We start from the raw sequence: 16,274 nt of genomic DNA, 5'->3' as shown, positions 1-16,274 counted from the left end.
TGCTTCACTGGGACTTTCAGTGAAAATGCTTGAATGACATGACATAGAAGATTAACTTCTCAAAGGGTTACTGCAAAAAAATATTCTTTGCACCTGGAAAAAGACAAAACTCCCTTTCTTCTTTCTATTGTCACTTACAAGAGGTGGTGTTTTTGCAATGGGGAGTTTATAGGCATTTTCGGTGATGTGGAGCCACCGAGTCTGGCAAAACTTAATATTTATGAGTCTCCTGTCATCTGAGAAAAATAATTCAAATTCTTCCTGATATTGATCTTTTCTGATTTAATTTTGGAGGAGTTCTTAAGTTGCTGCTTTTTAGTACCTGCTTACCATCTGCAGTTTTTAGAAATAATTGTATCCGTAATGCAATCCTGAGAGAAATAATTTCAGAAGCAATCCTATTTGGGGCACCAGATGCAGTAATTGCAGTAAATAATGCCCTCCCCCAAAATAACACTAGGCAAATAAACAGATGTGAAATTCAGCTTGTTTGCTGGAAAGGAGTTACCTCCTATTCAGTGGGGCTTACTCCTTCATAAATTGCTCCTGTTCTCATCATTTCTGGCCATTGACTCTGTTAGATAAAGCTGATAGGAACTAGAAGTCAACAATATCAGGAAAATCAGTTTTCCTTCCATGGATTTACCCAGCTATATATCATCTGCATCCTTCAACTGAACAGTCTGAGCCTTTGGCTAAATCACACTTGTAAAGCATCACCTTATTTCTTCTTTCTTTCTTTTCCCTTAAGCTATAAAGATTGTGAGGCTTTTTTCATGTATACATCCTACAGAGAAACAGTAAAACAAAAATATTTCCAACAGATTCAGGACTCTATTTGGTGGGGCAGTGATGAAGTTCTCCAGTAGGTGGCTGGCATGCCCCAAAAAACAGGCAGCAAATTTCCAACATCTATTGTACCCATTCAAGGAAGCTTGCAATATTGTGCAAAGTCGAGCAAGCACTGCTGACGTTCCAAAGATCCTGCCTCTAGCATTTGTGTGTTTAAAAGAGCTGCTCCTTACTTTTGCTGTAAAGGCAGCCTACAGTGCAGGCTGAAAAGATGAGGAAGGCAGCAAGAACCACCTGTTCTTGCAAAATATGATCTGTATATTTTGGCAGTGAAAACTGCATAGATCTTGGACCTGGATCGCTTTGCATCAATGGCATCTCTTGCTCTTGACAAACTAAGAAAATATTTATTCACCATCCTCATACAGAAAGAGAAGAGTTTTAGAAATGATACTATGTTGATACTTGCTCATTCGAATGAGCATATTTATTATGAGTGTCTTTCCTTTCATTATAAGCGACATCACATATATCGCTTCTACCAATAATTATTGAGGAAGAAGAAAAACAACTCAAAATAATTTGCACATGCTTTTTCCGTTTAAACTGAGCATCCATTTTCTAGCCAAATCCCGAGAATGGCTGAGGATTGCATTTTTCTAGATACGGAATTCAGTGACTTTATTCTTTGTAATGTCTCTACTGATCAACATACTAATTTCTCTCTCTCGGGTGAGGACTTGTTTTATTACAGATTCCTATATGCAATTCCTGCTATTTATGGGATCATCATTTTGATTGGGCTGGTTGGCAATATCACCCTGATCAAAATCTTTTGTACAGTAAAGTCTATGAGAAATGTCCCTAATTTGTTCATTTCCAGTCTGGCTTTTGGAGACTTGCTTCTTTTGATCACCTGTGTTCCTGTGGATGCTAGTAGATTCTTGTCTCCTGAATGGCTCTTTGGTCGAGTTGGATGTAAACTTATCCCTTTTATCCAGCTTACTTCAGTGGGGGTGTCAGTCTTCACCCTCATGGCTCTCTCTGCGGACAGGTAAGTGCCTTTCTGAACATCTCTAGAGATTCAGTTGTATGATCTGAAGCCAAACATGGGCTGCAGTTGTTTTAAAGTGACTGAAATGTAATCAAGGAAAAGATTATGACTAATTTACAGTGACAAGCCAAGGAAATCACCCTTGATTGCTTAGAATCATCACTTAAAGCTACAAGTGAAACAGGATGAGTTAGTTAACTTTCCAAGTGAGATAGCTGCTATATCTTTTCACTTTAATGCTTTTTTTTTGTGCTGAACTATCATTATAATGCAATTTGATACAAGTTTATTAAAAGTAAATTCCCTGAGGTTAATGGGATTTACATCTCTAAATGTATAGATGTAGAGTTGCAACTTTAAATTGCTTTTAACATTTTTAAGCCAGTGCAAACAACTTTCACTAACACTTGATAAGCCAAGAGGTGGAAGATTATTATTTACCCATTTCATTTTTAACTAAAAATCTAAGAAATATTCTAAATATGTTTGTAGCATTTAAAATGTATTGTGTTGAAAAAAGTAAGGTTTCCTTACAGATAAACCAATTTAAGATAAATTACAATTAACAAGTTGGTAAATTATATTTCCCTGTTGTGATGAATTGAGTTAAAGCCTGCATTCATCTATTTTTCTGCAAATCTTGGGTGTTTAATGAAACTCATGGTCATAGAAGGAACAGCTTTATTTAGTGCTAAATGCTTTTTATTCAGATATTTCGAATGAATAGTGTAGAACAAAAGGAAGCAGATGTTGTGCATTAATCTTCTTTCTGCAGAATTTAAAAAGTTCTTAAGCTATTTTTATAAAAGATTTCCTAAAAAATGGTTGGTGTGTATCTGGAGCAGGGAGAACAGTGGACAGAACTTTGGGGAGCTTTGCACGGTCTCTTTAGTTAACAAATCTCTTAAGATAAGGTTAACTGTATGAACAAAAATAATTCATATTAACCAACTCACTGGGCATCTATTTAGAAAAGAAAATGAATAGTCTGTCTAGTAGTTTTCCCATTTAGTTATATATAAGATAGATAAATAAGCTCATTGCTACCAAAACTAATGAGATTCAACCATAAAGTAGTACCTCTTCGTGATTAAATTGATTTTTCTTTAAAATTATTTTTTTCAAAACATGATGTCCTTTTATCAATATATTAATTGTCTAAAATCTAGAATTCTTGGTCCAAAACAAATATGACAAAGAAATCACATTGGTACCCTTTCAAAGTAAGTATGGGATTATTTTGGGTTTGTTTTTGTTTACTGAGCAGTATGTAAACAACTAACTATTCTAATTTAGGGAAGAAAACTGAAATGAGCAGCTATAGGTGTTTCTCCAAAGCTGTGATTTTGTGCCAGATCTGTAGATCTCTATGAAACCTTTTCATCCAACTCAATAATTCAATTGCATGCCCAGGAGGTAGAACTGGCTCAGACAATGTAAGGACTGGTATTAAGCCTGTAATGAAATATTATTATCTTGGGTTACACCAAAGAGACACTTAATTTAGTATTAGCTACAGAGTTGTTTCAAAGAGATTCATAAACAAAACATGTTTAAAATCCTTTCTACTTAATCCCATCATCTGGTCATCTGACTACATGAGGAATGAATTTGTGATTCAAAGCCTCAGTGTTTCAAAGCCAGTATATTATTTTTTTTGTAATAATGAAGTCCTTTAAAAGGACACACATAACACACACACAGCTGTCACAAAGCAATTCCACACATTATCTAGAATGAACTGAAAGAATTCTGGACTGTACTATTTCCTTTGGAAGGTGAAATATCTTCTTTAGAAATGCTGATTTAAAAAAATATCTCTACAGGCAAGTTGTCACGCTTCTAAAAATATGAAAAACAGCCACACCCAGCTAGCTGACCATAGGCAGCTTCTAACATGCACAATAAATCTGAGCGGCTTCTACAAATATGACGATCAGGTAGTAGGAGTTTACCACGGTCACAATAGAAGATGAGTGTAGCAGTACACCTTGTAGAAAATGATAAATGTGTGCATGGATTTTCAGTAACTTGTAAAAATGGGGTACAGAAGTTTATAAAAATTAATATTTAGTATTGATATATGAGGAACGCTGTTCAGTTATGAAGGAAAAACAAATGCACTTATTTTTGATTGAAATAAATTCTGATAACCTTATACTCTCCAGTCACGTGAAGAAATAGACCTGTTTCTGTATCAATCCAAAACAGAATTAGGTACACTAAAGTTTCCTTGGAGCTACTAAAAGGAACTTCTGTGCATGATATATAGGGCTTCCATATATGGGCTGAAAATCTATCTATACATAGAAGTTAGGGATCAGCTGATCAAGCTTCTCCAACATGGTGCTTTTCAGACTAAAACTTCCATTCCCCCTCACTACTGGCTATCTGACTGGGGCTGATGGGAATGGTACCCGTATGGAAAGCACCTATAGCAAAGGCTGTCCAAAGGTTCAGTGCTCTCTATATGGGGCCTGGTTCAAGGAGGATTTCAGATGCCTGGATCTTAGCACTACCTGCTAAAGGGATTTGCAAATATTGTAGCTCTTCCTGAATGGCTTGTATGTGTCACTGTATGCCCATAAAAGGATGGAAGAAATCATGAAAAGATATGGGAATGTTTCAAAAGGAAGATAACATCATCTGCCCATGTCTCCATAAAAAAATCCATGAATGAGAAGGTCTTATCAGAAGACATCCCCAAAAACCTTCTAAGCTACCCAGTCCTAGGTCTCCTGTTTATCCATTGTTTGTCTTACTTTATTGTAATGAACATTCACTCAGTTATTCAACTGGAGCCACATTCTCTTGCTCATTGAATATGCTGGGTTGGATTTTGTGTGCAAGGCAGCTAGTAAGGAAGAGTTAGGAGTAATCTGCACTTTGTGCTTGCCCCAGCTCCAGGATGGGCCATCCACCACAGTCAGAAGGCAGGAATGGATAACATCATGTTCTCCCTACCTTCATCATGCCGGAAAGGTGATCTCCACTGAGTTTTGTCCTCTCAGCAAAGTTTTGCTGGCACAACTGGAGCAACCCAGTCCACCTGCTGCAGTACCTTTTATCTTAAATAAATGCCCTTGTACCAGTTGGCTGGTGTATGCTCTAGTGCTCTCAGCCTTCAGTGGCCATTTTGTACTGGGCTGCCTGCCAGGAAAAGCTGGACTTTGTAATCCAAGTGAGAAGAAGAACTGTAAACATGTTCTGGGGTTTTTTGTTTGTTTTTAACCAGCCCTCAAAAGACATGCCCACTGTAGGGGAAGCAATTGCTGCTTGCTTTTCTGGTGTGGACAGGAGGGGGAAAGAAGCAGAGGAATCCATGCATTGGGAGCCAGGTGAACAGCCACCCAAAAATAAATTAACAAACAAACAAATAAAATAACAACCACCTGGCTATCACAATGGCCAGAATGGAGGAAAGAATTGAAATCTGGGAAAGGATTTCTTAAGCCAGCTTCATTTCCAGCTGGTCTACACCTAGGAGACTAACGCCTGAACGTTCAAATGCAGAAAAGCCCTCAGAAACATTTGGAAGATTCTGACCTTTTCTATAGGCTGATTTCAAAATGTATTTATTAACCTGGAGAGGCAGTCTCAGTGTTAACTTAAAAAGGATTTATGAATAGAATTGAGTCTTCTATTTCTGGAAATTAAACATCCTTGAAAATATTAGTTGGAACTTGATGAAAGGTGGTTCTGGATCTCATATGGAAAAGGAAGATTCCCTTGAGTCCGAGATTGTATTATAAACTACTGTGAATAAACTGAGGCCGCCAGGGAATTGGAACTAAGAATAAAGTTCAGACACATTTTTCAAGATAAAGCATTCTATAAAATTAAAAGGAAGACAAGTAATTATAAATGACAGTGCTGGTGAAGGGGGTGACTGAAAATAGCAGGCATTCTGGTATCAGAGAGTAAAATGGATGTTATAAGCAAAAAATAAATTAACATGTACACTTTGGACATAAAAAGAAGTGAAAAGTTAAATTAAAATGGATTTGAATTAACATAATTATATATTTATTTTTAATCATGGAACTTATTTTTCAAAAATTGCTAAAGTATAATGAGGGAGGGGATGTGCTGCAGATGTGTGTATGCTAACCCTTTGCCAGAGACATTTAATCTAAATATTTTCCAATTAATAGGTCGATGGCAAGCTGTATTCCCCAATAGCTGAACATTTGTTATGTTGACTTCAAAATTGAAAGATAAAATCTGCTGTACAGACTGAGTTCTGAGTTATTGTCGCTTATCAGAAAGATAGAGAGATTGTGAAAAAGTTATCTTTATTTACTTCCTTGAAGATATCAGGTCAATTATATTACTGCTATTACAAAGTTCTTACCACCCCCCCCCATCTTAGACATGTTAAGGCGTAATACAAAGCATCGTGTCTACTTTAAAATCCATATTGTGAGTCAGATGTGAATTTGCTATTGATAGAATAATGAATCTGCCAAGGAAATAAAAATCATAAAATCATAATAAACATCCATGCATAACAATAGGCCAGTGGTTCTCAGTGTGGTCTAGGGGCCCCTGGAGGCCTCCGAGAGACTTTCAGTCTAATAAATAAATCTTTTAACATTTCTAAGTTTTAATTTCTAATGTAATAAATATCAGTAGATATAATCCACATAAACCAAAGCTCTTTGGGGTCCTCAATCATTTTTAGGAATGTAAAGGGGTCCTAAGACCAAAATGTTTGAGAACTACTGCATAGGCAATGGGAGCTAAATATTTTCCTTTTGCAAATACTTCACTGAGTATACAGAGAATAATGACAGGGTGCACTAAAGCATATTTTTGTGCATAAATCGTACTAGGATTCAAACAAATGAGGACAGAATATGCAAACCACCACTACCACCTCAAAACCAAAAATATTGAATTCTTTTGCAAGAAGCAAGCAAGAGAAATATAGGAGATCAATTAGAAAAAATGAAAAATATCATGAATCATATATTGATATGAGTCATAAAAAGCGTAACATTAGAACTCAAGAAAAATCAGTGTTCAACATAAGTAAGCTTATAATTAAAAGGAAATTTAACTCTGGGAATTTAAAGATAAAGCTAAACAGAATTAAGAGGTATGATTAAACTTAAACATTGCCATCTAGATAGAAATCGTGCAGAGAACAATATCCACGTGTCCTTAACATTTCCCTAATTATCAAGGGAAACACAAATATTCTTGCATGTTAAACACCAAGATTACGAGGTCCCAGCCACAGATGATGGAAATATTGCTAGGCATTCAGTAAAGTAAACAGAGCATACAGTCCTTTACCATAGATCTCTCCTGAAATTTGACTGCTGTGGCTCAGATAAGGCAATATAGATATTATTTAAAGCATTTTAAGTACAGGTAGTCCTTGGTTAACGACTGCCTCATTCAGAGCCTATTCAAACTTACGACAGTGGTGAAAAAGCAGAGTTATGATCGGTCCTTGAACTTACGGCCATCTCAGTGTTCCTGCAGTCACATGATTGTGATTCAGGCACTTTGCAACCAGCACACATTTTTTAAATAATTTTTTTATTGCTTTTTAATTAATAACAAAAAAGAAAAACAAAAGAAAAACAAAACACAAAACATAAAACATAAAAATAATAATTCACTGTCAAGAACAAGAAAAAAACATTGAAAAGTGCTATTCCAAAAAAGTGACAAAAATACACTGTGCTATGTTTTTTTTCTTTTGTTGTATCATTATAATAGTCACCCTCCAGGGGAGATGGGCGGCATACAAATTTAATAAATAAACAATAAATAAATAACAGTAAATAGTTACAAATCTATATATATTTATCTAATGCAAATATTATTCAGATGCATATATATTTCCAATACATTTATGTGACTATCTTTTTTTTTTTAACCTACTGTATTTTGTATAAATGAGTCCCATATTTCATTATACTTGTCCATACAAAGCCTACATCTATAGGCAATCCGCTCATAGGTGGCAAGTGCAATCAGGTCTTCAGAATTGTGTGAAAGAGGCCATAGAGTTCTCTTTCCAATGCTGCAATATCAGTCTTTTGGCCATAGTAAGGGCATGGAGAATCCATTTACATTGTCCAGATGTCAAATTCCATGTACTAGGTATATAGTTCAAAATAATATTATCCTCTGAAAAGTTTTGCGCAATTTTATTTATATAGTCCCCTACTTTCTCCCAAAACTTAATAAGTATAGGACATTGTAAAATTTTTTGCTTTAAAGAGGCATTGTCCTTATTTTATGTCCAACAAAAAGCTGTTTTTGACAATCCTTTTCTATACAAATGTAATGGAGTCCAGTAAATTCTAAATATTATTTTTTGTTGTATAAGTCATAGTTTAACGTTAAGTCTCTCTCCTATTGTCTAGGCAATATAGAAACCTTTAATTCTTTATTCCGCTCACCCCTTAACATTTGCATATCAAATTGATTTATTGATGACAAACATCTATAAAAGCTAATAGTAGGCTTTTTAGTTCTAAAGGATTTAACGCATTGTTCAGATGTCTCAGAAGCTGAAAATGCTGCTGGTCCAAACAATGTTGTTAACAAATGTTGTAGCTGTAAATATTGCCATTGGGATACATCTGATGATATTTATCTCTTAGCAAAATTAATTCATCTTCATCATCTATCAATTGATCCAAAGTCAATATCCCTGCTTCCATCCAATTTTTCCATATCACCATCTTTTTCCCAGTTTTTAATGTTGGGTTTCCCCATAAAGTCAGTTTAGCATGGGAAAAAGGATCAAATCTTTTTTTTTATTAGACATTACACACCATAGCTTTCTAACTGACATAATCATTTCCAGAGATATTAGAGTTCTGTTGTATTTAGATCCTGTACTGTCCATCCAACCAAAGGTCCTATATATGTTGCCCAAATTGGAAAATTAACACCATTGTTGGATTCTACTATTTAATACTTGACGATAGGTAAGCTTGATGATATAGCTTCAGATTTGGAAAACTGAATCCTCCCTCATTAATCGGTAGTTGCATTTTCTGTAAAGATATTCTCAGAATTCAAAGAGCCTCATAACATTTTTCTAAGCAAAGAATTTATTTTCTGAAAATATTTTCCAGATATTTGAACAGGAATTCCTCTCAGAAGATAAATTAATCTGGGAATGAAATTCATTTTGAGAGCATTCACCTTTCTCCAAAGGGTGAGGTTTAATGACTCCCATCTATCCATATCTAAAGAAACTCCATTACATATTTTCTTTATATTAGATGTTACTAACTGAGTTATATCTTTTAGTATGCACATACCTAAATATTTAATAGATTTGGTACAGATCAATCTATAAGAAGTAGATTGATATTTCTTAAACAGATGGGTAACTAAATTTTTACCTACTGGCATCAATTCTGATTTGGACCAATTAATAGAATAGCAACCAGCACACATTTATGATGGCCACAGCATCCCACAGTCACATGATCACCATTTGTGAGCTTCACAGCTGGCTTCCAACAAGCAAAGTCAATGGAGAGGCAAGAAGCCACAAGTCGTGGTCACGTCTCCCTTAATGACCATGGGTGATTTGCCTAATGATTGCAGTGGAACTGACTTGTAAGTTGGGTGTTGTCACATGATGTTTCACTTCACAACTGCATTGCTTAGTGATGGAGTTGCGAGTCTCAGTTGTGGCTGTTAACCGAGGAGTACCTATACTTCACTTCTGAGTTGTCAGCAAACAATGAACAGGCCCTGCCCTCAGATTCACAGTCTAAAAAGATATTACCCAAAGGAAATGGAGATGGGAAAGAATGAAACACAAGATTACAGTAATCACACAATAGTTTCACTGCCCCATACGTACTCACTTCCAATTGAAATACTTTAAAAGTGATTATTTATTTATATTATATCCTACTTTTCCTCTGAGAGCACAATGTGGTATACATCTAGTACCTTCCTCTCTACTTCATAACAACCTGATAAGGTAAACTGAACTGAGAGACGGTGATTGACCGTTAATGAGTTTCCATGGTTGAGGGTAGATGAGTCCTCGGCCAACACCCAGCCACTAGTACAGTGTTTAGGGTCTGGGATACTAAACTAGATTAGCAGTAAGAGTCCAACAACACATTTCTTATGCTTGAAGAAAGGTTATTAATTTACACATTAAGATGTTTAAAACTTCAATATTACAGCAGAGTGTTCTTGCCAGAATCTTGATATGGCATTGCCAGTATCTTAGTATGACATGCCATATTGTGCCAGGTGATAGAGAAGAAGGAGGAGAAAAAGCAAGGAATTTATTTTGGGGAAAAAATGGTACTGATCAATATTTAGGAAGACAGTAACTCTGTCATCCAGTGATTTGGCTGTGGGCTATGAATCCACAGGAGTGCACAAGAGAAATAATCACTTGAAAGGGAAAACAATTACCTGTTGAGGAGAGAGGCAGAATGCCAGAAATCAGTCACTCTCTTCTCCTCTCAACCAAAGATCGGTGTTGAAAGCATCTGTTTGGTAGTGGACACACAGAACAGAATCAATATTGTGAAGCTGTAAAAATGTCTAGGAGTTTGCCTCTTCAAACATATCTCAGTTTGATTACTTCCTGCTTCTAAGCTACTTTATTGACTTCATTGTAAAAGCACTACTGAGTGCTTTTAAGGTCTCCATTGCAAACCTGCTATCTATGGAGAACTTAATGCACATGCAGCACCTAGATTATTACCTGCCAAATCAGATAATAAAAAGCAGTGAAATACAGAATGAGCCTACTATGGGTAAAAAAAAAAAAAATCATTCTGTGTCAGTTGTACAGGTGTTTACGGGTGTTCTGTCTCTGATTTTTCAAAATGCACAAAAACATCCATTTAGACTTGTACTCAGGTCTCTCTGAACATGTCTTTCCTAGCACACTCATTTCTGTGTGCAGTTTTTGATCCATGGCAAAATTCAAGATGAGTGAAATTCATAAAATAATTGTTTTCCAGTCTGCACCTTAGTCCAGAAAATGTGAATTGGGTTTATTGCAATCTGAAGAACTTTTAGGTCTAGAGCTAAAATCTTTCAAAGAATGACCTTGATAGGCAGACCAGCAGGGCAAATCTTCCTATTACACCTCATTGTTTATAGCCCATATAGTGTAGTGATATCAGCCCTTCAAGGTAGGACAGACCAGAACTGACTCTACACATTTGACTGGAATTCTACTTTATTGATACAGGCCATGGTAACAGAATCTTGAAAGACTGGCTACGTTTTTTTCTTCCCTCCCACTTATACCCCAGAGATTTAGGATGGAGCCAGACTGACTTTCTTCCCAATGTTTTCCTTGTTTCCCAAGCTTAAGGCATGTTTTTGTACATGTTGTTTGTTTGTTTGTTTGTTTGTTACATTTGTATGCTGCCCATGTCCCCCATTGGGTAACTCTGGGTGGCTCAGAATGAAACCATTATTGAAAATGTCTCTGCATAGTTTCTCCAAGATCTTCTCTGTGGTTCTCTACAAGTGATCAGAGCTTAGAAGCTGGGCATTGCAAACAAATCCTCACTCATCCATTAAGTTCACTGGGTGATCCATGGGCTAGTCCTTCACTCTGCTCATCCTATCTTACTGGGTTGTTTTGAATATAAATGTAATACATTTGTTATATTTTGTTTTGCCTTTAAAATAAATCCTGAATCCATATGTGTTTGTGACTGGTCACCAAGAAACAACTTCCCTAAAGCTTTGAATAAAAACAAAGACTTCCCCCAACAGTAAAAGCTGTTGGACTAAGTTCTTAGAAAGTTGTTTCCCAGTGATTGTTGCTTAATAGGATTTATTACATTCCATGCTTGGCCTAAGTACAGCTAGATGTGATTGACTTGCAGAAACTGACATCCTCCATTGCTTGCATAGCCGCCAGTGGCTGAGGCTTTGGGGTTTGCACTGCTTCCTCTCTCTGACTAAGAGACTCAGCACAAACACCAGAGCGCTCTGAACTGAAAGCAGGGGGTAAGGGCTACAGATCCCAGACCTATTTTGAATTACACATTTATCCTTCTGCAAAGTAAATGGCATTTGTGGGTGTAGGCCAAAGGGCTCATTGCCTGCACTGTGCGAGGAAAGATAAATATTTATGTCGACAAAACAGGAATGGATGTATTGAGTGTTTATCCAAAATTCCTACCAATCCCAAGAGCAAACCAGATCTCCACTGTCAGAACAAAATAAATATGGAATGGAATTATAACACCAAGTCCCGCTCCCGTAAAACAGAACAATTGGAGAGGGCTGTGGATAGAATTAGCCTCATTTGAGAAAGGCATTATCATTATTTATTCCTGGGTACTATTTTCAGTCCAAAGAATCAAAACCAGAATAAAGGATGTCAAGAGGTGTCTGCCTGCCTGCCTGCCTGCCTGCCTGCCTGCCTGCCTGCCTGCCTGCCTGCCTGCCTGCCTGCCTGCCTGCCTGCCTGCCTGCCTGCCTGCCTATCTATCTATCTATCTATCTATCTATCTATCTATCTATCTATCTATCTATCTATCTATCTATCTATCTATCTATCTATCTATCTATCTACCAAAGTAACATATATACACCCAAGTAGCTGTATGTAACATCAAACTACATACTTAGTTGGTTGGGTCATTTTAAGGGCTAGACAGCTTTGTCAACTTCATCATAAGTAAAATGTGTATTTTGTATTCATCATTTACCTTGAAATCTATTGTTGTTTACCATGGTGTATGAAACAAAACTAGTTGTTTCTTCTCTTAGCCCTGCAATTTGGAGGCTATAATAAGCTAGGTATGTGTATGTGTTAATTTTTATTTAATTTCATTCATTTAAAACCAATGAATAGGAATTAATTTAATAAGCTCCAGGACTGTTATAAATTATAATTGTTTGGTTTATATCAAAGGAGCTGAGAAACACATCATGACTGGCCCGTCACTTTCCCTGCTTCCATTTCTGCTGTTAATGTTCCAACATCAGTAATATAAGAATTGAACAGTCTTCAAGGACTTAATTCTAAAGCTGAATTTTCTCTTTGAGTTTTTATTTCCTTCGTGTAACAGAAAGAGATTTATTATTTTCTGTTGCCTCTGAGATATCTCCTCAAGAGCCAAAATACTGAAGCCTAAGAAACCTACATTATACTTCAATTCATGGATATGCAGTCATTTTATTTTGATTCTATACCAATATTCCCCAAACAGGTGCCCTGAGCTGAAATAATCCTGAGAAAGGATACCTATTGGCCATACTGGCTAACAATGATAGCAGCTGTAGTCTAAAAGCTTGGAGGGCATCAGCTTGGGGAAGACTGTTCTATAGGAATAAGCTATAACACTCATTAAGTCCTACAGGCCAAAAGCTATACAGTTATAGATTTTCACCCCTGGCAGAGCAGGTCATTTAGGCGTGATCCCAGTCTGGATGGGGGAGGAACCAACTCTGACTCAACTCTAGCAAGATGGAGTGGTTTGGGGTTTTCAGCCCCTTTGAATCCAGAGGTGTCATATTTGACTTGTGATGGAGTTGTACTTCCCCAGACAGAACTGGTGCACAATTTGGGGGTCCTCTTGGAATTGCGGCTCCCATTCAAGAGCAGGTGGCAGCTGTAGCTAGGGGGGCCTTTGCACAGATCCATCTTGTGCCAATTATGCCCATTCCTGGATCAGGTAGCCTTGCTCACAGTCTCCTACATCTTGGTCTCTTCCCGATTGGATGGCTGCAATGCACTCTATATGGGGCTACCCTTGAAGACCATCTGGAAACTAGAACTGCTCCAGAATGCAGCGGCACATGCAGATTTGGGAAGGATTATTTGCAGCTTTGGAATGAACTGTCATTAATATGTTGATGATATTTAATTCTGAATATGGTAATGAAGTGAGACAGGAAGTAAAGGAGTGAATGTTGTTACACGTGCTCCCAGGTTCAACTTATGGTCACTCACTCACACATTCACAGCCTGTTGAGGCATGCAGATCTTGTAAGCCCCCCTTGCTTTCTCCCTGGGGTTTCCAGATAGGGGTGGTTAGAGCAGACAGACACACAACCCTTTTCAACAGCGAGAAAATAATAACAAACATGCACAAATAATTTTCAACCAAACACTGAGGCACATCAGGTTCTTCGGAATATGCAGAGACCCGGTGAATTTAAAGTAACAGCAAAACTTTACTGGCTACAATGTACATTTGCTCTTTCTCGCATGCACACACACACACACACTCACCCACACTTCTCAGCTAAACTGGCAGGCACTAGCTAGAGGGACGGAAGACGCCAATTCTGTAACCAAAGACCACTCAAGGAGCAGAGGACTTCAGGACCCCTTTTTATCCCCAAATCCCCCTTTTTATCCTTGTTTTGCTGATTAGCTGGGATTAGGGTTTTTTCCATGTGCTCAGGCCCAGCTTCCTTTGCCTGGTCCAGGTGACATTTTTCCTTGTTTCCTTCAGAACTTGTTTCCTTCTTATCTGCCTCCCCGAAGGGATCCCATAGACCAGATTCCTGGCTTTTGTCCCCTCTGCTTACGTGCCTGCTTCATCTTTAGTTACGGCAGCTTTAGCCTAGTCTCACAGGCTGAACAATAACAGGCTCTAAACCTAACAAAGAGAAGATGGAACTGTTCATAGTTTTGGGAACTTTGGGATTTGATAGGATATATGTTCTGAAGGCAGTTGCATCTCCCCCTTATGGGTCATATTTGTGGCCTAAGGATCCTCCTCAACTGGTCATTGGACAGCAGTATAACATTGGTGACAAAGAGAACTTTTCATCTGCTTTGCATTCCTGCCTGAAGGAGACCTGGCTGCAATGATATAGGGTGCTAGTGATTTTATGGTTAGATTACTGTTATGCACTTTTCATGGGGTATCCCTTGAAGGAAATCTGAAAATTGCGGCTGGCCAGAAGTGGTGGTGTGAGTGGTGCATATAGGAGTTCCCGCATGTATCCATGTTGAAATTGCTATTTTGTTGTTCAGTCGTTAAGTCGTGTCCGACTCTTCGTGACCCCATGAACCATATCGTGCCAGGCCTTTCTGTCCTTCACTGCTTCCCTGAGTTTGCTCAGTTTCATGCTCATTGCTTCAGTAATGCTATCTAACCATCTCATCCTCTGCCGTTCCCCTTCTCCTTTTGCCTTCAATTTTTCCCAGCATCAGGGTCTTCTCCAAAGAGTCCTCTCTTCGCATTAGGTGACCAAAGTGTCTGAGCTTGAGCTTCATTATCAATCTTTCCAATGAGCAATCAGGGTTGATTTCCTTTAAGATTGACTGGTTTGACCTCCTAGCAGTCCAGGGGACTCTTAAGAGTCTTCTCCAACACCACAGTTCAAAGGCATCAATTCTTCGGTGCTCAGCCTTCTTTATGGTCCAGCTCTCACAGCCATACATTACTACTGGAAAAATCATAGCTTTGACTATGCAGATCTTTGTCGGCAAGGCAACATCTCTGCTTTTTAATATGCTATCTAGGTTTGCCATAGCTTTCCTCCCAAGGAGCAAGCGTCTTTTAATTTCATGGCTGCAGTCTCCATCTGCGGTGATCTTGGAGCCCAAATAAATGAAGTCTGTTACTGCTTCCATTTCTACCCCTTCTATTTGCCAGGAATTGATGGGTCCAGATGCCATGATCTTAGTTTTTTTTTAATATTGAGTTTCAAGCCAGCTTTTGCACTCTCCTCTTTTACCCTCATCAAGAGGCTCTTTAGTTCTTCTTCACTTTCTGCCATTAGGGTGGTATCGTCTGCATATCTGAGGTTGTTGATGTTTCTCCCTGCAATCTTAATTCTGGCTTGTGATTCTTCCAGCCTGGCATTTCTCATGATGTACTCTGCATATAGGTTAAATAAGCAGGGTGACAGTATACAGCCTTGTCGTACTCCTTTCCCTATTTTGAACCAATCGGTTGTTCCGTGACCGGTTCTAACTGTTGCTTCTTGGCCCGCATACAGATTTCTCAGGAGACAGGTAAGATGGTCTGGTACCCCCATCTCTTTAAGAATTTGCCACAGTTTGTTGTGATCCACACAATCGAAGGCTTTTGCATAGTCAATGAAGCAGAAGTAGATGTTTTTCTGGAACTCTCGTGCTTTCTCCATGATCCATCAAATGTTGGCAATTTGATCTCTAGTTCCTCTGCCTCTTCGAAACCCACCTTGTACATCCGGTAGTTCTCGGTTCATGTACTGCTGAAGCCTAGCTTGTAGGATTTTGAGCATAACCTTGCTAGCATGTGAAATGAGTGCAATTGTGCGATAGTTTGAGCATTCTTTGGCATTGCCCTTCTTTGGAATTGGAACGTAAACTGACCTTTTCCAATCCCGTGGCCACTGTTGCGTTTTCCAAACTTGCTGGCATATTGAGTGCAGCACTTTAACAGCATCATCTTTTAGTATTTTAAATAACTCAGCTGGAATACTGTCATCTCCACTAGCT

General features: G+C 38.0%; 1 protein-coding gene across 2 annotated transcripts in view; it reads left to right on the top strand.

The window, feature by feature from the left end:
- The first annotated feature begins 1,021 nt into the window (after positions 1-1,021).
- Positions 1,022-16,274, top strand: part of GRPR (gastrin releasing peptide receptor) — a 40,345-nt gene continuing 25,092 nt past the window's right edge. For both annotated transcript variants that reach the window (XR_015796828.1, XM_088144907.1), the window contains exon 1: positions 1,022-1,846. Coding sequence is in view for 1 of the 2 variants with exons in the window: in XM_088144907.1 (XP_088001033.1) it covers positions 1,431-1,846 (416 nt within the window). In the remaining variant the exon portion in view is untranslated. The remainder of the gene's footprint in view (positions 1,847-16,274) is intronic.

This window comes from Python bivittatus, unplaced genomic scaffold, assembly GCF_059951505.1.
Source record: "Python bivittatus isolate LINGU-HERP-01145 unplaced genomic scaffold, Pbiv_v1 ctg000350_np1212, whole genome shotgun sequence".
Lineage (NCBI taxonomy): Eukaryota > Metazoa > Chordata > Lepidosauria > Squamata > Pythonidae > Python > Python bivittatus.
The sequence above is the reverse complement of the archived record's forward strand: the minus strand, read 5'-3'. Positions and strand labels throughout refer to the sequence as shown.